Source organism: Vicugna pacos, chromosome 15 (assembly GCF_048564905.1).
Source record: "Vicugna pacos chromosome 15, VicPac4, whole genome shotgun sequence".
Lineage (NCBI taxonomy): Eukaryota > Metazoa > Chordata > Mammalia > Artiodactyla > Camelidae > Vicugna > Vicugna pacos.
Genome location: NC_133001.1, coordinates 34,326,908 through 34,352,351, shown reverse-complemented (window position 1 = coordinate 34,352,351; position 25,444 = coordinate 34,326,908). Strand labels below are relative to the sequence as shown.

Genomic DNA, 25,444 nt, shown 5'->3' with positions numbered 1-25,444 from the left:
GTCAAAAAGATTTTAAAATACAATTAACATGCTTTTGATAATAGCAGAAGGCCAGAGAAACAACATCAGGCCAGGTACTCAGTGACAGCACTGCCTCTCAGTCAGGCATCCAGGACCTACCTCTACACTTCAAAAACTAGCAAGTAGTTTCTTAATAAGAAATAGACTACTTCGTAACCTGGCAAATGATGTAATTTCTTATGAATTTCAGTTTCCTCCTTTACACAACTCGGAGGACTGCTGTCAAGATTATAGTTTCTGCATACAAATTGCTTGCCTTGCCTCATTCATCTTTATATCCTCAGAATCTAGAAACGGAGCCTGGCACATGACAGGTATTCAATCAATATTTGCTGGTCTATGAGGCTTGTTAGCTCTCTCAACCCACATTATTCAAAATTAAAGAAGAAACAGAAATAATAAAGCCTGGGATTAAAGGTTTACCAACTATAAATGCAACATATAAATTCCAAGAGAGAAGCATTCCTTTTAGAAATGCAGACTCCTAGCTGAAGTTCTAAAGTCTTGCATGCAAAAATACAGAAACCCCTGGAATCAGGTCTATGCTAAAAGAAATTAAATAATAATATTCTCCTCTCACAAATATAAGTTGGTTTAATAACTAAATGATATCCCAAGTAAGTATGTTAATAATGCCCTTTGGCTCTTTGGAAGCAGAAAAATTATAAAGGCTCAAAAACAAATTCTTTATTGGCCTATTATAATAGACTTATCTGTTCATAGTAAAAACTGCTTTCCATAATTATAATATGGAGCTAGAAGCACAGACTTAAAAGTTAAATACGTTATTCAGGAAAAGTGGCACCACATGAAGACAGAAAGGAAAATTAAAAGGTTACAGTTATTTTAGAATGTACTTAAATTGTGTGGCACATAATTTTTAAAAAAATCTTTAAAAAGCATTAATATGATAAAGACCAAAACACCAAAGAGAAAAAAAATAAACAAAAAGACTAAGGAACACGGTAGGATAGGTGCTTTCCACTTATAGCTTGAAACATGTTTACTAATTTTTAAATAAAAACAGGAGGAAGCAAGAGATTCACTATACAAATTAGGTCCCCAAAGTTTTGTTTTAAAATTTAAACTGGTATAGCTAATCACTACCTAGCATCCTCTCCTTTAATGAGAGGGGAAAAGGGAGGAAAAGATATCTTTAATATCTTTAAATATTCTTTTGATTATAATACACAGAATAAAGACCAAAAAATAGCAATTTTATTAGCCTGATAACAACCATTCTCAACATCCTGTTATAGTTTCTTAAACTCTTTCCTATGCATCTAGTTTTTAAGTATAAACTTACTATATATTGAACTTGGTGACACACCTTTTTAATATTAGCAGTTTTCTATATAATCTTTATACTCCCCCTCAAATCAACAAAAAAAAAAAAAATAAGGAAAGGTTCTGTATACAAATGCAACATTTTGAAGTAAAACACCTACTCCTCATATGAGGCTGCCCAAGGTTCCTTCAGCTTTAGTAACAGCCACCTCTTAAGATCATTTCACATAATTAAAACTCCTATTAAACATATTTATGCCAATTAAGCTCTTAATTATACACTAATTTGTTCCAATTACTTTAAGACTTTTCTATCCACATAACTACCAATCTTGAGGGCAAAAGGATGTACTACGCAAATTAACTGAGTAACATTCATATATGGAACACATTACTGTGGACTAAATATCAAACAGTATAGAGTCTAAAACTGGATAGGCCACTCAAAAGTAATTCAAATTACTAATTTAAACAAATAGTTCTATTTCTTTAATCTCCAGCATTCAGATCATGGTCATAATTAACATCAAAATATCAGTAGATAGTTGGGAGGATATAGCTCAAGTGGTAGAGTGTATGCTCAGCATGCAGAAAGTCCCAGGTTCAACTCCCAGTACCTCCTTAAAAAATAAACAAATAAATCTAATCACCTCCTCCCACGCATACACAAAAAAAGAAAGAAACAAACAAAATATCAATAGTTATTATTTCCATAAACTGTATTTGTTCATCATCTTGTTTTTGACATTGCTTTAGTATTTCTTGGCTATAAGAAAGTAACTTAAAAAGCCCTAAATAAATAAGAACAGAAGAAAAATAATCCAGAGATAACCATCTCTTTACTCTCCATGGGACAATGAATGCAACAGTTTATAGTGACTGGAGCTAGTCTAATGCCAACATGCAAGTCTAAATATGGTCTAAGAAGTCTGCTTCAAAACTGTGTAACTCTCCAGACAAACTTCCAATATCAGCTCCAAATGACTAAGAAGTGATAGTCATCTTGGTGATACTTCAAGAAACGGGCTTTTTTATGCCCGTGTGGATTTCTAATTTGTACTTCCAAGGATGATTAGTATGTTAACAGTGGTTTCTGAGGTACGTAAGTTGAGGGAACAGGTTTGCTAAGTCATCTACTTCTTAATAAGGTCACCAAAGAAATTAATAAAAAAGATGCCATGAGGGAAGGTGTCCCCTAACACTACTAGTACCCTTTGAAGCAACGATTCCTCTCTGTTGAACATCTCTGATTACTCCCTCACCAACTATTTATGCACCATCCTTTCAATACTCAAAACTCCATACATTTCTATAAAATTGAAGCAATCAAGTTATCTCAGTAAACATACTGAAATTTCTCTCCTATTTATATATTATGACTTAGTCTGTATCTCTGCTATCTATAACAAAAATCCCGTATCTATCAATGGGGAAAAAAAAAACAAACCCTCTAGATTATCCATACTAAGAAGAGAACAATAGCCAGGCATACTCCAAAAATAATTTAGAAAGAATTTTTTGAGTGTCTATTTTTAGCAGCATATTCACTTTTTAAATTATGTTTTTCACTTAAGTCAGTATTTTTTTAATTTATTTTTATAAGTCAATATTCTTAAGCACACACCAGCTGTGGGAAGAGAAAGGAGGAGCCTGAGTGAATACAAAAAACAAAAAGACAAGCTAAGCTAAAACACTGACTGCTCTTGATCTGCGTAAGAACTCACAGCAACAGACACCTAATGAAATAATGCTTCCTCTTAAACTACCCATTTTTCATTGTCAATTAATTAATAGTCAAAACTAACAAAAACAAAAAACAAAACAAAAAAATCAGTATTTAAGTACCACTATTTGAAACTCTGAAGACAAAGGATGTAATTAAGTAACTCAATTGTTTAAAGTAGAACTTAAGAAGGAATCATGCACTCATTTGAAAATAAGATGAAAGATGCAATAATCAATTTTATATACAACCTGGTTGAGGAGTGAGAGGTGAGTGTGGATTCACAAAAATTTATCCATGCATCATCCCAGAAAGAGTCAAAAGGTTTCAAAGAATACAGTCATATGGAAACAATATATACTATGGTTAAACATCAAGGCTTGTAGTGTTCTATAATAACTTTTCACAATTTGCATTAAGTCCCTATTGGCCTTACCATATTGTTCCAAATTTTTCCAGAGCCTCCACGAGGTCTGCTTCCACCACAGATTCACAGAGTCCTCGAACATGGACAACAGGTGAAACAGAAACTTTATGATGACTTCCACCTGCCTCCTATCAAGATAAAATAATTTCTAGTTAAAAACTTTAAAAGTCTAAATTGCACCTTTCAGTAAATCTATCTCTGCATTAAAAAGCAAACATTTTTTTAAAAATCTCAAACCAACTCACAATTCACAAGTAAGCAAAAGGACTTAAGAGTAAAATCATCAATTAAGTGTTTGGCACGAAAATTTTGATTTCTTAGAAGGGAGCACTGTCTCACAATAAGAAGTACAAATAAGTTATTTAATAACTTATTTGAACTTCAACTTACATAATACTAGATTAACTATACTAGATTAACTATATATAAATTAAAAAATAACTTATTTCAACTTCAAGGAAATGTCAGAAAAAATTTCAGCAGGTTCAAAACATGCTACAACTGGAAATATACTTCATATTCATAATTTCATAGTTTCACCTCCATAAAATCAAAATCTCAAGTAGTCCAAATGACAATTTAAACAATTTAAAATTTTTGTTTATTAGTAAGATTATATACTTTATCTTTCCTGCAGTATAGATTAATATCACCTTTTGTCCTTGTTTATTTGGTTATCTAGTCCTACTATACTTTGAATTTACTCACTTGTACACTTGCCAACTTAAATTTATGCAAGGTACCACCTTTGCTGATGAACAAGGAATACTCAAATACAAAACTTCCTGGGCTTCTGTGAAGTACTGTGCATCTCTGAGTATGCCCAGCAAGAAGTTTTGAAACATATGGTCTTAAAGTTTAATTTAAAGGGGTCTATGTATGAGAATTATCTTGAAAATGAAAATAGCTCTCATTTACTTATTCAAGCTCTACTTAGACAAAGAACTATATTTATAACTAGCCACTGGTCATCTCCCCTGCATCACTTCAGAAGTGACTTCTATAGCATGGTAAGTGTCCATCAGTAGATGAACGGATAAAGAAGATGTGGTATGTATGTCTAAAATGGAATATTATTCAGCCATAAAAATGACATCTTGCCATTTATGACAACATGGATAGACCTAAAGGGTATTATGTGGAATCTAACAAACAAAACAAACAAGCAAAACAAAACAAAAACAGACTCATAGATACCAAGAACAAATGGGTGGTTGTCGAGGGGGTGGTGTGAAATAGGTAAAGGGGGTTAAGAAGTACAAATCTCTAGTTATAAAACAAATAAGCCACAGAATGTAATATATAGCATAAAGGATGTGGTCAGTAATATTCTAATACATTCGTATGGGACAGATGGTTACTAGACTTGTCATGGGGATCGTTTCACAATGTATCCAAATGTCAAGTCACTATGCAGTACACCTGAAACTAACATAATATTATATACTAATATATTCCAATTTAAAAATATTTTTTAAAAAGGAAAGAAATGACTTCCATGTACAACTCATATATACACCGCCCAAAAAACCTGTTAAATGAAAGGTTTTTTCTCCCACAAAGAGGAAAAGAGGTTTTTCCCTCCTAACCTAAAAGCACAAATGTTTTACCATTAAAATTTAAGAATTGTTTTAAGAACATTAAATCCCTTTATGACTATTTTTAAGACTCACTAATTTTTCTTTATTATAAACACTGTTAGGAAATCCTGTAATAGTCTTGTGCCCTGCCAATAAAAATGTTAAGAGTTTAAAGAAAATAACTAATTTAAATATATAAAATAACCATGAGACTACTCTTACACTCTTGTCAAATCCAACAAATAAATCCAGTCCTTTGCAAATACTAATTCAATCCTTGGAATTTCATTTGAATTGCTTATGCTGAGACTTTTCCATGGTTAAACAGATATTCATTACATGCTACTAAGTTTGAAATGAATCATTCTGATTGAACCCTATGTGACACCAACTCTCTATTAGCAACCTAAACAAATGAGGCTGCCTCAGTGAAACTACAACCAAACGTACATTATCATCATTAAGCTCTTAAGTATAGCTGGATAACAATAATACAGGACAAAAACTCTAAATAATACCTAAAAATTTAATTTAGGGAATACATTTAAAATATAAACAAATTTTACTCTAAAAATAATTAGGCAATAATAAACCACAAGAAATAAGACAGTCATCTCTGTTGATCCTTAGAAATCTGCTGGCAAACACAACTCCTCCCCCTACCCCTCTTCCCGTTGTGGATAACCACTATTTTGCATACAGTGCTAAAAAATATGAGTATTCTCCACACTGGTCACTTACAAAGAAATGGATTGTAGAACCAGTTTAAAAATCCCTCAAAAGATCTGACTTCAATAAATTATTATTTAATTATATTTCCTAAATAAATAGATCAAGATTTAAGTCATTCTTTAAAGGCTGGAAGATGTTAAATGCATTCAGTATGGTACTTAGGGGAAGATATGATTATCCCAACCTCACGGCTGAGAACATATCCCATACCTCCCTGTATTTCCCTTATTCCCAATAACTCTGCCTTCTATTTTATCTACCTTGATATTTCTGTATCTTTAAATTATGTCTCCTTTTTTTTGAACTTAAGAATTTCTCATCCTGTCTGTAGTTTATTTAAAAAAACAAAACAAAACAACTCTAGGGTTGTTTCCAAATATAAAACTGACATATTAAAGGTATCTTTCCAAACTGTATTTTCACCATCCTTCTTTTCCCCCCAATATACTAACACTTTTCTTAAACCAACATTTTATCTCTACCTATACTATACAATGGTGATAACAAATCTGAAATCATCTGTGGAGCTTCTTTTACTACCCTAAAATTACCTCCTTCAAGCATCATACTATGCACGTGAATCCTAAATTGGTGAATAAGTCAGTTATTATTCACCCCATCCACGTATTAATACTTTGACCATGTCTTCTAAAGCTTAAGGAGTTTTTTAATCCTTTCTCTTACAGGAGCCCAAATTCTTTTCATTTCAAATGTTTAGTTATCTAGGCTCTCTCCTGGTCTATTTATATCTATTAGTTATCAGACTAGAAACAATACTCCAAATAAATACCCAACAAATGGAGGCATGCCTACAACATATGTATACTTTTTTTTCTTTTTTAATTACTCAATCCCTTCTTCAGATAAATTGGATCAAATATATGGAAGCATTATTTGGTCCTCACTGCAAGCTACAGACCAGTTACAAACTCCTAGCCCCTCAAATGCTAACTCAAGGGCAAACTCCAATAATACCAATCTTGAGTGCTAATTTTGACTATTGCAGATTTGAAGACCAGGCTCAACCAAAGAAAAGGGAAGCTCAACAGAGTATAAATGAAGCTTCTATCTGAGAGGAATGAGAAGGGCCCATTAACATCTCTCAATATAGTGAAACTGTAAACTCACGATGTCCTTTAGCTTTTTGTTTTCCCAATATCTCCATGCATAACACATGTTCAATAGTCATGAACAACCGTTTCTGCCCTCCTACAAATATAGGATTAAAAAAGACAAGTCTCAAATTCAATAATTCATCCCCCAAAACCAAACACACACAGACCTACTACAAGTGATTATCAGCCTCTCCTTAAACACCTCCAATGGCAGGAAAACATACTACTTCATGAGACAGCCTATTTTTAGAAAATTCTTCATAATATGCATCCAAATCTGTCTCCCTGTAACTTCCCATACAAAATGGCTTTTAAAGTCAGACCAGGCATTTAAATCTTTGGATGTTTACTAGCTCTGTGATCTAATGCTACTTAATCTTTCTGAGCTTCAGTTTCATTTTTAAAAAAATAAGAAAATCCTTATCACATAAAATTACAATAAATAAACAGAATTTACAGTGTCTAGCACAGTGCTAGACGTAGTTGTTGAACAAGGGTTCAATAAATATTAGTTGCCACCCCCATCCTTACCTTCATTTCCCTTTTACATAACCTTCCTATTACTTGTGACGATTTCTTAAATCATACCTAAGTTTAACCTTCAGGCTAAATATTCCCCAAATATCTTCTGTCATTCCTCTTATGATGTGATTTTGAGTGCCGTCTCTATTCTGATAATAATTTTCTGGATACACTAGAATTTATTAATATAGTACCAAGAAATAAGTACAGTATTTCGAGATAGTTAAGATTACCCCTCCTTTTATTTTGGATACTTCATATAGACCAAGGACAAACTAGTTTAAGGTACAGTTGCAAATATTTTTTAACTCACACTGTGCTTAGAGTTAACTACCTAGTACACGTTTTTTTCTTACTAAATTAAACAATCACATCTCTTTACTTGGTCTTTTTCTTTTCCGAAGGAAATAATAGAGCAGATTCAAAATATGGGAAAGCCTTTAATTTTCCTATCCAAAGTTTTAATTGATCCCATGGCAAAGATTAAAAAGAACAGCCATATGCTTCAAATAACTTTTTAAAAAATAATCTTTATTTTTTTGCTCAAGTTGTAGAAATCCTTTGGTTTTGCCTATTCAGAACTTCGCCTTTCCCATTCTTCTGGTTAAACACAAAAAAAGAAAAATTCCTCAACCCCAAATTATTCCACTGATATTCTCAGTCATATAGTCATGCCTCCCTAACTTCAGAGGTAGTCCAGTGATTAGCTGGGGGTAAGGGGACATAAAAAAATGGCTGATCAGAGGGAATGAATACGGGCTCTCGGGGAGACTGTGTTTTATTTGCTAGCTGTAAGAATGTAATCCTAGCTTTATCACTACATAGAGGAAATAGAGCTGAAACATATAAAGAGACAGAATCTTGTCCCTATGATGACATCATTTAAATCCTTAGATCCTGCCATGCCTAAAACTAATGCCACAATTTGGCATTCGTAAGTATATGGGCCAATACATTTCCTATCCCCGCCCCTTTTGGTTTTGCTTAAGTTCATCTGAGTTGGTGCTATGCCTGCAACTGCAAGATTTGAAAGTTGTATTCAACTTCATAGAGAGAAAACACTAAATGAGGTAGAATCACAGATTTTTAGATATGGATTTTTTTTTTTTTACTATTATATCCTCATCACCAAGAACAGCACCTAGCATATGATAAGGCTCAAGTATTACTTTTTAATGAGCTAAGAGATCATAGTGATCATCTAATCCAACCAGCTCATGTGATTGGTAGCAAGGTGAGTTCCACAGAGGTTAAGTCACAAAGCATACTGGTAGCAGAGCCAAGGCACCTGCTTTAGTTGGGCTTATGGCTCTATTAACAGCACTTTTCACTCTTTGTACTAACACGAAGAAATAGTCACTTGTTAAAACCAAAAGATAGTAAAACCTACTACTTTTCATTTACTTTCCAAAACTAGGCCTAAAATCCTCACTCTACTTTAGCAGTTTAGCTAAATGAGACAGGACGTTACTGCTACAGAAGCCTCAAAGCTCTGGCACTTATCTCTGAGGTACACATCCTTGAACCTTTTTATTCTCCAGAGTGTAGTTACTATGCTGTCACAGTCTCCAAACTTTTCCTGTGGGAGCTAAGCTAACAAAGTGACTTCATGCCACCTCCCATTCCATAGTCATCTCAATAAGCCATCAAAATATTCCTATCATCTCTGTATTCAGATCTTTAAAGTTTAACAGTGCATCTTAAATTCAAACTAGATTCTCTATATAATGCATATTCCTTTATTTGGAAATCCTAAGATCTATATTTTTATCTTGGCATTTTGCCACCTTGCAAGTCTATTTATTAAAAGTTGAGAAACATATTTTCACCTCATCAGCAAACAAATCACTTTAACAGTCACTGATTTGCCTGTTTACTCATTAGCAGAGCAGAATAAAAGAAAAACTTAAAAGTCTCTAAAATAAATTAGCACTCCATTAATTTTTATTGATACCAATCTTTATAAAAAAAAATCTTTTCTAGGTAACTTCCCAATTCAGTTCCTCAACTGGTTTTGCCAAGTGAAGTGCTAATATTTAGAAGTCAAGCTGCTTTTTTTAAAAGATACAGAAATTTACTATTAATACGATCTTGAAGGTCATAACTGAAAAATTTAAGAATACAACTTATTCCTTAAGAATAAAGTAATTGTATAATATATAGCATGAACCTCCATAATCAAGCTTTGTTCAAAATGCAGCCCAAATAATCTGAAACACTCAGGAGGGGTTTTGCTCTTCAAAGTACCAGAAGACATAAATTTGAAGGGTATCATTTCTCATATCTGAACTACAAACTCATTTCTCTTTATACCTTAAAACATCATGATCATTCACAATGATCAATTCATCTTTAAATCAGGAGCATTTGTAGAAGCAGTTTTTCTTAAATACTAATGTTCCTCTTTAAATCTAGTTATTATTCTCAAGGAAACTTATGAAAAGCCAATGTAAATCTCTGAAGTCTTACTGTACACTTTTACAAACTTCCAACTAGAGTTGAAAAGATTACCCATCATTGTACCTAATCTGCATTTACTCACATAGTTTGATCACAAAGGTTTATTTCTTCTAGGACCTGGCTGAGGTTGAGCCAAATCTTTTTCAGTTACATGAATTACTATACTTCTGGATAATGACACACTAGACAGTAAACTTCTATTCAGGGCATTCCTGTCCTAGTAAAATTTTAATATGTGCAGGTTTCCACAGTTGCAATGATTTCAAAAATGTTTAAAAAACAGGAAAAATAATCCTTCATTAGATTTCACAGTGCAGTATTGGTTCTATGTTAAATAAAAGCAATTCACCCTCTCCTAAGAAACATAACACCAATAAGATAAACAAAATTTGAATTTATAACTCAATCTGCATACATTAGTTCCTGCCGAGGTAATTTAAAAGCTGTATTACATCAATCACTGAACTACAACTTCAGGTATGGAAAGCCTGTAGTTCAACTTTCACATTTTACAGACTAAGAGAATTCTAAGTAGTAAAGTGACTTTCCCAAGGTCACATGGATGTGTGCTAGCCTGACTCTCCCCAAGACCTGTCCAGTGCTATTCCCACTGCTACATAAAATTCACTCTGGATGTGTATTAATTATACATAATTTTCTTCCCAACATCCAAAATAATACTATTGGCTTAATATTTAATTTGTTTTCAAAACCAAAAATTTTTAATAAACTGGTTAAAATATTTTCCCAAGACACTTGATGGAAGACATTTCATGCTGTGGCACAAAAATTCAAGCAAGACTTGGGCAAAAGAAATACACTGATCCAATGCATCTAAATATCAGTTATAATATTCCTGTTTCCAGCATCCACAATAGAGTTGGCTTTGAACTGAAACTTAAGAAGAAATGCACTTTCTTTATTCACACTTTTTGTTACATTACGAAATCTGAAGTTACATTTTGAATATTCCAAATAGCCAGGAACAAAAGTCCAAAGCAATATCTAGATGTAAGAAAACTCTTAAATTTAGAGGAAGAAAAAGTTCCTTTTTTTTAAATGTGGCAACATTTGTATTTGGAACTCTAACACTGGAAACTACTGACCAGAATTTTTTACATAAAAATGCAGAAAAGAGCTAACAGACTTCTAATTTGCTAAGACTTATAACTTCTTATAAAAGGTGCAAAACATTCTAATATTAGAATATGTGCAAAATTTCATAAATTTCGGGAAAGTTTGCTTTGAAAAAAATCAATTAAAATGTGTTAAATGTTTAAAGAACATTTAAGTCAATTAGACAGCATAAGTGCACCAAAAAGGGCAAAAACATTTGCTTTACTTTGTTTCCTTAAAGCTGAGCTACTACTTGCTGTGGATTTTCACATTTCTTCTGCCTCAAGCTAACCTTTTTAATGAAACAAGAATCTAGGAATGTGTGTTCGATTGAGTTCAGTTCCTCATTTTGTGGAGCGAATTGGGAACAAACTGCCCATGAAGAACTGCGGTGATTCTTTTTACTTGTAAATAGAGGTGTGTGAACACCTACCAACACATTTTTTTTTCAACCTAAAAGCTAAAAACTGTACTGAGCAATAATCATGAAACTGGGAGCAAAGCATGTGCGCCAGGTCTATTAAGAGTAAAAAATGTTAAATTAAATCTTTAGGGGAATTAGGGTGTGAGAGTCAGGGCCAAATCTGTTACCTAGCTGCGGCTCTCCTCAGGACCTGGGCGTAAAGAGCCCTGGGTGGAACCGACGCCCCTATCCTGAGATCGTAATCAGCGCGCGGGGATGCTGCGGGCAGGGGGCTGAAGGGAGCGGGTCGTCCCGACGCCGGCCAGCCGCCGGAGGAGTTAAACTAACAAAGGACTAATCACGCAACAGAGCGCCCCCAACATACCCCACCCCGAGCGGGAGTAACGCCTCCACTCCGCCCCCGCCCCCGGACCCTCCCCAAGTTCAAGGCCGGCGGCTGACTTTCCGCGGGGCCTGCAGCCAGGCCGGGGCCGGGTTCGCGATCGGGATGCTGGAAACAGGTAGGACGAAGACTAAAAGCCTCAAAAAGAAGAGCCGGCGTTTCCCGAAAGGGTCAACGCAGCAGAAGGAGAAAACGAGGCGGCGGGAGGCACGGGGCCGAGTCCCCGCCGCCGGGCCCTGCTTCCCGGGGAGCCGCCGGGCACAGCGGACTGGGCGCCCCGCTTTGTTACCGGCTGTGAGAAGCTCCGGCCACCACCGCCGCCATCGCCCCCGCCCCGGGGCGTCGCTTCCCGGCGGTTCTCGCCTTCCTCTGCCGAGTAGTCGATCTCGCCCTCCTCGGTCTTGAGGCGTTTGGCCTGGCTCTCGTACTCCCGGTCCTCCTCGTACGTCTCCCTAGGGGAGGATGAGGAGGAGGACATGGCGGCGGCCGGAGGGACCGGCTGGTAGGCGGGGGGGTGGCGGCAGGGCGCGGGCCTCGGACGCCACCGGTTAGTCCTCCCCGCGGGCAGCGCCTCTTCAGCGAAGGTCTGCGCAGCTGGGCCGTCCGCGGGGGCCGCGCGCTCAGAAGCTGGGTGGGTGCGGAGAGCGGGCGGGACGAAGGGGGGCCCCCCGGGAAGAGGCTCCAGAGCGGCCGCTCCTCTTTATCACTGAGCCAACATCCAGCCTCTCCCTCCGCCTCCGAATCCGCTCCCAGCCGGGGGGAGCGAATCTAAGGATGGGGACGCGACCGTGGCTTCCGGTCTTCCCTCCTCCCCTAATCCGCTCCTCGCCGCCCAAGCAGAACCTTCGCCCCCGCCTTCGCGGCGGCGGCGTAGGATCGAATCCAGCCGCAGCCCTCGGGAAGCACCCCCTCCCAACCCGGGTCTCGTTCCCTATTGGCAGAGGGAAAAGTGGACCATGCTTCCAATTGGCTGTAAAGGCTGTTCGTCAAAAGCCGACCACGGCCTGGCCTCGCCCGCCCCCTCCCCGCGCCTTCTGAACTCGCCGCTTGCCTGCGACTCCCGGCCTTGCAATGTCAGCTACGCGCCGTAGTGGCGGTTGCTACCCCCGCGGCCGTTAGTGCTGTTGGGCTAACTCGAGGTGAGGCACGGAGTGAACCCCAGCGGGCGAGGAGGCGTGCAGTGGGGCCAGGGCTGCGGTTGTTAACCGCCCTCCCGCTAATTTAAATGCTTTTATTAACTTCTCTTCAAAAGAGAAAATCCCAGCCGGTATACCTCACACTGCCCTAAAACTACAGGGGGTGAGGGGAGAAAAGGGCTTAGAACCGTGAGAGTAGCCTTCTTCCCTATGTTGTGTGCAAAATCTGGTACAAGTGGCCTCTATCACCGGCCCTGAGTAGATACTCGAGAACAGTCGGTATTTACTGAGGTGCGAGTCTGAACGAGACACTCCACAGGGCGACTGTCAGTTTGATCTGTTAGCACTCATGGGTCTTCTGGACTCTTCTTTTCCTGGCAGTTACAGGGGACTTGTCTCAAGTCCTTGCTCCAATTAAATGCGTCATAAACCTTCCATATCAAGTTTCATCCTTCGTCTCAAGCCTTTCCGTTCTGGACGATATGTTTATTTCACGTTATCGTTTATTTGAAAGATACGAGAGCCTAGAGCCTATCAAAATTGTTTGCCCTTTGGACCACACACAGCTCATTTCCTCTGTGGAGCCTTGAGGACTCCTCAAGCTTCTAGTTGCCGCTTTTTTGCAGCGGGGCCCTCTATACCTGCCTATTAGGATGTTCTGTTTTAAAGACAAGAAGCGCTTGGAGACAGGAACTGAGCTCTTTTCATCTTTGCTAACCCAGTTCCTGTACAGCCCCCGGCACGAGTTGCGTGCTAAACGATGCTGTGTAAGTGGGCCTTGGGAAATAAAAGTCCAGTATGTTTCAGGAGCGGAACTGGCAAATCTGACACAACCTAACTGCCCTCGGTGGCTTAACCTTTGGAGGATTGCTGCGGATCAAGATTCACTTAAGTGTTTCATTGTCCTTGCCCCTCAGATGCTTCGCTAAATGTGGCTCTTCCTTTCCTAACGGTGTGGATTGTTTCCTCCCCCAGCCTAGTCTCTCTCCTTTCCAAAGTTCTTTCTTCAAAAAAAGCCATTTTTATTTATTGCTGACAGTGCTTTAACCTACACTGTTTTGTAGTTTATAATTTACACTGCCTGTCATTTTGGAATCCATTTGGAAGCTTTTTCACAACACCGTATAGCTATAATTAAATTTGTGTGCGCCAGCTGGTATACATTGACAAAACAGAACTAAAACACAATTAGAAAAAAAAAGGAAGAAAAAAAACACAATTAGAAATGTATTTTTTAAAGTATTGATAAAATGGAGGTAGACAGAAGAAATATCAAAGGGAGCTGCAGAGCTGGCTGCAGATAAGAAAATGCTGGCGGAGCACTGTGAACAATGAGTGGAGCCAGGAGGCCTTATACAAACTTTCCAAATATTTCTTGTGATGGTGAAAATATTTTAAATTCTCGAAGCCTACATCCAACCTATGGATTGTATCAGGTTAAAAATGCAGCTATCATACCAATCTACCGGTAAGGAAACCCAGCCTTGCCGACCCTTGCTGCTATACTCAGTGTTTACTCCACTAACAGAGTAGAGTCAGTATGTACTAGTGTTAAACTTAATACTTTTTTGAAACAGCTCGAATCAAACTGTTGGTTTAAAGGGCTAAGAAGTAAAACTCAAAAGCATGTTTAAAGGACATAGATCTGTACATTGACCGAGAGTGACCTTTGAGCTTATTGCAGATGAGTTGTTCAGTGGCAGTAGGTTCTTAGGCATGGAAAAATTCATCACTACGGAAAACTAGCTCATCACTAAAACCATGACAAGAGCTAAAGAAAGAGGACATACGTTATATTCTGCATGATTTAACTTAGGCAAGGTAAATAACATACTGCCCAGTAGCTGGAAGTGCCTGAAAAACTCAGAAACAGCTCCTAAATGTATGAAAATAAATCAGGTATTTAACTCAACCTGGAATCTCTTTTGCACGACAATACGTACAGCCTCAGGCTTCTGGCCAGTTGTGTGAGTGCTTGATTGGACTGGTAGCTGTTGATTGGAGTAGGCAGCAGTCATGAATTCCCATTGCCACAACTCAAAGGGGACTCAGAGATTGTACTAGAGTGGGAGACAGGTCTAGGGAAGGTCTGGGGAAACTGATAGTCAAGGTCCTTTATAATCTGGCCCCAAATTGCCCTTTAGTTTTAAATATCATTGCTGACCTGTGTAATTTGTAAAACATTGTCCTGAGTGATGAAGAGACTAGAAAACTATATGAGCTAGTTTCTGACTCCTCAAAGCTTGCAATCAGGTTGAAGAAACAAGGCACATATAACAGACACATAATAAGAACAGGCACTTAGAATGCGCCAGGCACTGTGCTAACCACTACAGGGGTAAGGTCGATGATTTCTGACAGAAGCCCTCTAACAGAGGTATTATTATTACTGTGCCCACGGTACAATTAAAGTCTAGAAGAAGTTAAGAGACCTGCCCTAGACTGCTGTTAGTAAGCTAGAGAGCCAGGACTAAAAACCAAGTGTCTGATCCCAGAGCCAGAACTCGTCATCATAATGAATGATGATTTAATTATTATATTATTTATTGCCATGAACATATAAATTGAATTTATATTCACTTATGATACTTATTCCTTCACTAATTTCTACCAGGGCTTAGACAGCTGTAACTCTGGGAAGGCATAGATTATAGTTATCACTTTTATCATTGGCATAATGAAATTCAGTTAGTTTGCATAGAAAATTACAAATATAATGCACTGTTTTAGTCTTGATTTTTAAATGTAATTTCTGTAGACAAAGAAAGGCCCAGAAATCATAAGAAAAGTTTCACCATTTTCTGATGGATGCATCATTTGAACAACTAGAAATACAAATAAGATTTTCATACCCAAACTCAGTTTCTAATATTGCTACTTCACTGAGTATACAAAACTTTTATTTCCTGCCTCAGCTCCTACAAAAATCAAATAAAACCTTAACCTTACTTGTGAGCACTTATTTCCAAAGGATTGGAATCCTAAAGAGGTATTTTAATTAAGACATGTTTAACATGAAATCCAGCTTAGAACAAAATTCATTCAGAGACAAATCAATTAGTTCCTATGAAAGTTTGTCAAATCCAGAGTATACTATTTGTGATGATACCACTTTCACGTTAGAGATCACCAAGAAGAAGCGCTATGGCGCTGTTACCCAGTCTAGCCCCTTCAATTCATTTGGTTAGTTATGGTGAAAAGAAGCCACCGTTCCAGGAGAATGCACCCTGCAGGAAGTGCCTCAAGCACTATTACCGCACTGTGTAGTCAAGTGTAACCACAGTGGTATTCTCTTTCAGATTCTATCATCATGCAGGTCTGCGTTGGGGCTGGAGCTGCCACTGTTTGGCCTCTTCAAAGAAATCATTTGTGACGAATCTGCAAAAATAAATACATTGACCCTAGAAGGATATCTGGTATATGACCAGATAATGACAGGTAAAATTCAGATTCTTATCAGTTATAGCCAGTTACCCTTAGTCTTAGAAATAATGTTTAAATTGTTTTCATCTTTCTCTGACTCATGTGAACTGATAGTTTCAACATCTTTAAAAATAATTTTAATAAATAAAAAAGAAAATCATAGTATCTGTCCATTGTTAAGAGTAAATAAAATTTATTAAAGTAAATTCATCTTGCATATGAAAATGTAGGTAAAACAAAATTAACCAGTACCTGATCACTTTTAACAAAAACATTTTAAGTACTACAGATCATTCCCAATTATAAGTGATCAGTAACATGTAATACCTTTTTGTGTGTGTGAAGTATGAGCTCTTAATTCTTTTCTGTTTTTTTTTTAATTTGAGTAAAATAAAAATATCTTGGTTGTGGCCCTCCTGACCCCATCAAGGAAGTTTCCTTCGTAAGCATGTCACAAACAACTTCATCTTTTCCTGATCTTTAATGTTGCAACCACTATAAAAACAGCAAGGAATGCTAATGGTAACACATAAAGTAAGCTTTTTAGACCTCAGTTTTTTTACCTTTGCTGTCTTTAGCTTTCTTGGCCTGGCAGTGTCTTTGCATTCCAAATATGTTAGGGGACATTTTAATCAAACAGAACAGATTTTAAACAGAATCATATAATTGTTTCCATTGATGCTACTTACTTCCCCATACCATTGCCGCACTTTCCCCACCCCCACTCCAAGACCAGAAAATTAATAGTCCACCTTTATTTTAAGATAAGAAAACTGTTTTGCTCCTGCATCTTTTTTTTTTTTTTTTTTTTTTGGTAACCACAAGTCAGCTATTGGGTTTGGCCTAGACCTGTGCTGTCCAATATAGTGGCCACTAGTCACAAGTGGCTATTTGTATTTAAGTTAAAATAAAATAAAATTCAGTTTCTGAGTCACACTAGCCACATGTGTACAATTGGCTGCTGCTTTGGACAGTGCTGGACTGGACAGTAGCATAGGGGATGACTGTATCTCATTCATCTATGTGTCTTCAACACCTAGAACACTGTCTCATACGTGGGAGGCACCAACTAAACATTGGTTGATCAACATTGTTGATCTAAATTAAGCTTCTCTTTCACATAGCTCAAGAAATAGAAGCACATGAAACAAAGCATGTGAACTTTGCAAATTATGTCTGCAAGTTTCCCAGAGACTGATCTTACCCATGTTTGAAACGAGATCATTGTAAGATACGATTCAATTTTTCAAACAACTAAACAACTATAGATCATTTTGTGCACTGCATGTACCAAAACACATATTATTTAAATTTGCAAATCAACATTTGTATTAAATGTGAGAGTCACATTTAATGGAAGTTTTCCTATTGTGAATATTTTTCAAAAGTGAAATTCCTTTCACAAAGTAAGTAGTCACTCTCTTATTTATCTTTAAGAACATGATTATATAAAAATCAGAATTTGCAATGAATTGAGAATTAGACAAACAAAAATAGTTGTATTTAAAGGTGCTATTATAAGTAGCACTTTTGTTGAAAACTTTGTAGGATAAAGTTACTATTATAATTAGAAGTAAATAATCAGCACTGTGTAGCACTTTATTATGTACAAAGCAGTTTCATATAGTTTGCCTCATTTGATTCTCACAGAAACCTCATTAGGTAGGGCAGGTCCTTACTATCTCCATTTGTCAGATGACGTTTGGAAAGTCTAATCTTTTGTCTCTAAATTCCCATCTCTTCATTATACCAATGAGGACATATGAACCATCTATGATGATTAAATTGGAAATGGAACTTTTAATTTTCTGCTGTAATTGGATGGAACTACTTTCCTAGAAATATAATTCTTAAAGCAACATATAATTTGTGTGAGTTAAAATCATTGCTTTACACATCTGAAGATATATATGTACTATATATCGCAACATCTTTTCAGAGAAGGCCTTCAATAAATATTTGTTAAATAAATCAATGAAAAATGAGTTGTCCTGAAAACAGATTGAGCAGACTATATCAAAGTTCAGCTGGGAAGAACAGAACCCATTCTGGTTAGTTTAAGCTGGAAGTATTAATACACTTGACAAGAATAAATTGAGAATATTAATGGAGCAATTCTCAAAACCATACCTCAAAACTAAAATACGAAAAGAGCTGTGCTCTTCCTCATTGAGAAGCCGACAGCTTCCACAGTACAGCACCACAGCCACTGTCTGGAAGACACCAGAATCAAGAAGCTGCCACTTTCACAGCCAGCTCCAGAATCACCATACCAACTAATCTGAACCAGCAAAATGTATGCACTGCCAGTGCTTCCTGATGTTCACAAAGCTGATGACTGAACAATGACACTTCTGATACCTCTGCTACAGAAGAAAAAATTGCCTCTACAACCATGCCTATCAGAGAAACAGCTCTCCAGATTGTACATGGAAGCTTTTGATTATTGAAACCTATATATTTCCATAATAATAGCTGCAACAAAGTCTGGAGGATGTGATTTTTGGTTTACCAGCCCTCAGGCAGTACTTGAAGCTTGGAGGAGGATGAAATGACTTAGGTGCAACCTCCTTATCTTCCACGCACACCTAAAAAAAAAAAAATGAACGTTTGGTTTAAGTAGACCATGTGTTTTATTCTGCACATTTATAGAATACTGAAAGATTTTATATGTATACGAAGCTCCATGATGACAGAAGAGTTATAGGATCATATCTTGGATCCCAAGCAATGCCATTTAGGCACAACTTCTTCCAGGGGAAAAAAACGTTTTAATGATGTGCTATTTTGTTAATGTCCGGTAAGTGCAACCTCCCATATCTAGTAGTACCACCCACTATTTTCTAGATCCATACTCTCAAACTTTAATGTGTACATGAATCACCTAGGAATCTGATGTTAATGCAGATTCTAATTCAGTGATAGAGCCTGCAAGTCTGAATTTCTAACAAGCTCCCAGGTGATGCTGATGGTGCTGATGTGAAGACCACATTTTGAACAACAGCATTTTATATAAGCCCTCTCTAACCAGGTCCCCCAACGAATTGGGTATGCTGAGAGAAAGATTCCCTTCAACCTTTGGGGCAGCTGGGTGAGACCAGGCGCAGGCACAGCCTCCAGGCCAGATGACTCCAACTTACATCAGTGTGCAATACAAATATTAATATTTTCTATGTGTGTTGTGATGTAGGAAGCATTTGAATAAATATGTCCGATATTGAGTCTTAGTCAAGTATTGGCCAATATATGTGCTCTTTTTGGAATCTTTTATTAGTAACAATTTTTTTTAATAGTAAATATTCTTGCAATGAAGAGAACTGAAGATAGCAATAATCATATCACCAAATCATATCACCAAATTAACTCTTCTAATAAAGACTTAGAAAAGATAGTGCTAATACAGATATTATCTCAATCTGAAAAGCAAAGTCCTAAGATAACTTCAGCTATTCTGCAAATGACAGCAAAATGACCATAGAAAGGGAAAAAAGAGTCAGTCTGCTTGATTGTTTTCATACTACAATGCTTTTTGAAGAGAAGTGAAAATTTACAAAAATGATACTTGGAAATATTTCTGCATGAACACCAATGTGTGCCTCTGCAATTCAGACATACTATATACATACATATGTTTGGGGAGTTTTTTTGGTTGTCGTTGTTTTGTCCTGCAAACAGTAAGACAAACTCTAGTGCTTTTAAACTAAAGGCAACAGTTCTGCCTAATCAAATTGAGTTCTTTTCACAAGGAGTAACATTTCAACCACTCCTTAAACCTCTTTTATGCCCCCCACTTCTCAGCCCTATCAACCAACTGGAGATGGAGCACTAAGAGGGTAATTTCTGGGTGAGCAAAGAAGAGAGAGAATCTTGTAACCACCACCTTAACATGGAGAGCAATTTTGTGTGCACTCTGGTATGGGGTTCTAAATGGCCAGGGCACGTTGGGTATTGCATGCCAGGGAAAAGGGTGAAGAAAGCTGAGATCACAAAGATAAACTTTACCTACTGCACAACTTTAAAAGATTAACTCTGCCCAGTGTTGTAGTGGAGAAGGAAGATTGCCAATGACCTCCAGATTATCAAGCCCTTCTCTTAGATATTCAAATATAAGAAAGAGAAGAATGGATTAAAGAAGACAATCTAGAAATGAAACGAAGCATCAAGTCTCTGTTGATTGCTATTTATTTCCTGGTATTTTGGAGGGATCCAGTTGTGACAAGCCAGGCTTCACAGTTCAATACTGGGACAGAATCAGTAATTGATAATCTGGTTGGCACCATTACCACATCGTGAAAAAATTATTTTTAGACACCCACAGCTACAGATTCAATTCTCTTCCTCTGAATTTTCAGCTGGGCATACAGCCACCCACCTAAAGATTACATTTCTCAGTCTCCCTTGCAGCTAAGCATAGCCGTGTGACAAAGTTCTTGCCAATGGAATATGAGGAGAAATGGTGGTGCAACTTATGCACCATTTGCTTAAAAAGAAATTGTTTGACTTGTATGACCTTTCTTTCCCTTTTCACATGCTGGAGTACAGATGGGGCACTGAGCTTCCACCATGCCCAACAGTAAAAATGATACAAGAACAGCAAGATTGAAGGCACCAGGTCCTGGGATGATTTTTGTGGAGCAGCACCACCCCCATGTACTGTGTGCCTTACTTTGGGACTTCTTGTTTATGGCAGTTTGTAGCCTATACATAGCATATCCATGTTAGACCCTCCAGGGAGGGAAACTGGATTGCTGGAAACTCCAGTTTGAAAAAATATGTTATATATTCTTTTATACTTTTCAGCTTTTGTGCCATGTGTATGTATTCTCTAGTTATTAAAAATTCACTGATCAATTTTTAATGTCTTTGTGTCTCTTAAATTAAACAAAAACCAGTGTTATCTTGCTAGAGAGTGCTTTTTATCCTGGCTGAGAGGAAGAGCTATGTGTTTGTTCCCAGACCTTCAATATATTGGCTTCTACCACCAATGTTAGCAGATATTTCTAGCAGAGTCTGATAACAAGAGCTATAATCTTTAAATCATCAAGTATAATGATAATTATAAAAACCAATCACAACATAAATGCTAATGGTTTTATGGGAACACAATCTATGCTGTCATCTGTCCCCATAAAGTCAGTCAGATCAGTTAGTCTCTTCATGTGTTACTCCTACCCTTGTCTGTCCATTCAACAAATGTTTATAATGTACATTTTCAACCTGATGCTGGGATGGGCACTAAGGATATGAAGATGAATAAGGCACCATCACAACCCTTTCCTCCAGGAACATAAATATGGGTAAAGCGATATCTGCTCTGCTCCTAAAATCATATTGTCTATTCAGAAAGCTTAAACTCGGATGTAATCCTCCCCCAGCACCATTACTTCCCACTTAAAACACTATAGCATTAGAAACTGTAGTTACAAGCAAACTTTAATTCTCTTTAATAAACCATTAATAATGAATGTGTTTTGCCAAAGCTAACGTTTATAAGTTTCCTATACCAAGTTTAAGAGCCGTTAAAATGATAATACCCTTTATCAAAGTAATTTTACTTGTGAAAATTTAAGTTTAACCCAAGCAAATTTAGAAGCCATATGTATGAAGATGTTCATAACAGTATCTATGATATCTGAGTGGGTAAATCATTAAATGAACTATGATTGTCAAATAGATAAAGGGATAATTTCGAGAATCTTAAGACAAAAATAAGATTATTTAGCAAAGTTTTGAAAAGCATAATACAAACGTGTGTGTGTACAAGGGCCTCTCAACCTTGACACTATTGACATTTTGGATTGGATAATTCTTTTTTGAAGAGTTATACATTGTAGTGTGTTTAGCATCATCCTTGGTCTTGCCAGCAACATACACCTGCCCATATTAGGGACAATCAAAAATGTCTCCATTCATTTCCAACTGTTTCCAGAGGGGCAAAATTGCCCCTGGTTGAGAATCCTTATTAGATGAACTATATGGTTAGTGTATATTCTGTGATTGTAGTTATATATAACACACACATATATATAGATAGATATAGATATAGATATAGACAAAGCTGGAAGGAAATTTGAAAAAATTTAAAGGCATTTTAAATAGGATGTTGAAGGTTTTGAAGCTTTTAAGCATTCTCTGTAACATTTTTGCAATAAAAATATTAAGGCAATAAAAATGAAGTTGAATACCATTATGATTCACAAACTACTAAGGAGTTCTAGTCTTTAAAGATTATTGGACATTTTATTATTAGAGATAATTTTTATTTCCCCACTATAAGCATATCATCAAAAGAAACTTTATTTAGATGGTTGAAAAATCATTTTTTAAGAAACCGTAAAGCCAAATTGATATATGATTCAGATGGGAAAGAAGGACAGAATGACTCATTAATACTGCACGTGATTCTTATTCTGCAGAATGCTTCTTGGACTTAGCCCACGTTCAGGATTGCCACTGATTTCAAAAGAAACTCTGTACAAGAAAAAAGTGATTCCAGAATTATTTCATCACCGATCCCCATCACTGGATTTGAGTAAGAACTTAATGTATGTTTGGCTTCAATGGGAAAGTTACTGAAAACATTTTGACAAAGCCCTATTTCGTAAAAGATGTATTAGTGATTATAGCATCTAACATTTGCAGAATACATCGTTCATTCTCTCTAATGGAAGTGAGCACAAGAAATAGAACTTCAGTCATGAACATGTGCTGAGTAACACAGCAAGTATAGAATATAAAACAAAGTGTAGGCTACTCTAACACTGTAGGATTGAGAAAGAATAAAACCATTGTCAACATTTATATAGCCATTCTGTTCCCTGCTCCATTAGTACAGATGATTAAAAACTTTTTTTTGCCTTTTCTTTCTTTTATTGAAGTATAGCTGATTTATAACGTTGTGTTAATTTCTAGTGTACATCATAGTGATTCAATTATTCATATGTGTATGTGTGTATATATATATATATATTCCTTTTCATATTCTTTTTCATTATAGGCTATTACAATGTATTGAATATAGTTCCCTGTGCTATACAGTAGGACCTTGTTGTTTATCTTTGTTTATCTAGATTATATATAGTAGTATCTTCAAATCCCAAACTCCCAATTTAACCCTTCACCCCCCCCACTTCCCCCACTAGTAATCATAATTTTGTTTTCTTCTGTGAGTCTATTTCTGTAAAAACTATTTTTGAAAGTCTCAATGACATTATTCTGAAAAGCAATCTATCTCAGAAGCAGGTGACCCCATGGACCTACACTTTGGCAGAGAGGTTGATGGTTGATGGATACCCTCTCCTGTTCTGAGGCATATATTTGAATCTGTAAACAAACACAGAGGTGTTTGACTTTTGACTTAGAGAGTTATGCCTGGAGGTTTGGGCGATTTGAAAGCTGAGGAAGAAAGGAAAAGAGAGATGATTGTGAACGAGAATCTGGAGAGAGTAGAGTGAAAGGCATGGCCTCTCACCCCTCCACCTCTGCTCCACCCTGCCTACTTGATCCTGTGGACTCATTAGATCTCTCAAGTGTTTGAATCAGAAGCTGAGGAAACTCTCATGATACTTTGTCAGACTGGGTATATACAGTACTATTTTGAGACCCAGGTAATAAAGAACAGAGTGGACAGGGGGCATTGTCTTCACTTCTGAATGGGTGGAGCAAAGCAAGTACAGCCAGTGCTGTACAGGTGGAGCAGCAGAGAAGCAGAATTTACATGGCAGGCCTCAGAACAGATTTTGAACAAGGGGCTTCTTCCGGGAAAGTGGACCACCACAGGAACGTGAGCAGATTTGTTTCTAAGCACATGCAAGAAACCCACTCAAAATACCTGAATTAACTGGTGAAGATTTTGTGAGGGGAAGTTATTGAAGTCTTTTAGGTGGGCATGTCTTGTTGATAGGACTGTTTTGGTTCCCATGGGCTAACTAGGTGTGGAAACATTCAGACTGTATCTGATTTACAAAAAATAACTTGCCAGTTCCCAGCTTTATATTCCATAATATTCCTTACTTTATAAAATAAATATTTCAGAAAATTTGACTATCTTCTAAAACCCTATTTCCTCATAGGTAGCCATTTTTAGATATCACTTAGATACATAGTAACCATTATATTCTTTTCCAGTCAGGGAAAAAAAAACAGGTTTAAAAAGTTTTGATAAAGAAGGGCATTGAGATGAAGGCTAGGTTGGAGAAGGCTGGGCATTGACAAGCCAATAGGGGTACTTCCCCATTCTAAAATTATTCCTTCACTGGAAGCCACTGCCATGGTCTCATGCTCCAAACTATACCAAATTTTTAAGCTCATATTTATGAAACCTAAAGAATGATGCTTTAATAACATCATTTCTGCAGGTACTATAATCATCATGCTAAATTAACATTAACTTAATGTTACTTAGAACAAGTCAATTCCATGTTTATTCCAGAAAATTAGAATGTTTTATATTGAATGACGCAGTCTCTGTTAGGGACCATGTGGGCTAGCACACAGGATAAGACTCTACTCCATCAGTGGTAAATGAACCTGTAATGGACATCCCCTGTTTTTAACAGTCTTTTCCTTCTCCTTATAACAGAGCTCTTCTTTCCTGTAAGGAACTCAACTCAGTATCTTAGTTGGGGCTGAACTCTCAATCAGGGCCACATGACCATCATCACAAGAGTGCACAAGGGCCAGGCCATACCAACCAGAATTCCCCATACCCTTCGTGTCATTACTTGTTTCAGAGATACATGTGACCTAGCAGAACATATCAGAATCACCTTAAGGCTTTTTTTGAAAGAGCTATCGGGAAAGGCTATTCTTTTTTGCTGGATTTGCTAAGCTGGGAGCATAAACATCCGGGACTTGAGAAACCCAGAATGAAACTGCAAGAGACAAGTAGAGCTAGGGTATAGGGGAGCAGCCCTGATAACTTCATTTGAGCCTCTGATTCCAGTTATATCTGAAGCTCATTCCATGTTACCTCCTCTTTCTTTTCCTACCATCTGCTCTGGAACAGTACGCTCAATTACTCCAGTCCCAGACTAACTTACCCAACTCACCAGGAATAAAAACTGTCACTATTTTCCAGTGCTGAATTCCTAGGGT

At 37.1% G+C, this 25,444-nt stretch overlaps 2 protein-coding genes across 7 annotated transcripts in view; one reads left to right on the top strand and one right to left on the bottom strand.

Annotated features, from left to right (window-relative positions):
* The window catches only part of HNRNPLL (heterogeneous nuclear ribonucleoprotein L like), a 33,777-nt gene extending 21,130 nt beyond the window's left edge, over positions 1-12,647 (bottom strand). For 2 of the 4 annotated variants that reach the window (XM_015248952.3, XM_072937889.1), the window contains exons 1-2: positions 12,079-12,646; positions 3,468-3,586 (exon numbers count right to left, since the gene is read on the bottom strand). In XM_015248952.3, coding sequence (XP_015104438.1) covers positions 3,468-3,586; positions 12,079-12,267 — 308 coding nt within the window. In that variant the 5' untranslated portion in view covers positions 12,268-12,646. Of the gene's footprint in view, positions 1-3,467; positions 3,587-11,574; positions 11,668-12,078 lie in introns of those variants that run through there. The other 2 variants (XM_072937888.1, XM_072937890.1) reach the window with 2 other exon arrangements.
* Positions 11,797-25,444, top strand: part of GALM (galactose mutarotase) — a 96,373-nt gene continuing 82,725 nt past the window's right edge. Inside the window, exons 1-3 of one of the 3 annotated variants that reach the window (XM_072937891.1) lie at positions 11,797-11,907; positions 16,225-16,363; positions 22,765-22,893. In XM_072937891.1, the coding sequence (XP_072793992.1) occupies positions 22,766-22,893 (128 nt within the window). In that variant the 5' untranslated portion in view covers positions 11,797-11,907; positions 16,225-16,363; position 22,765. Of the gene's footprint in view, positions 11,908-12,813; positions 12,929-16,224; positions 16,364-22,761; positions 22,894-25,444 lie in introns of those variants that run through there. The other 2 variants (XM_031684990.2, XM_072937892.1) reach the window with 2 other exon arrangements.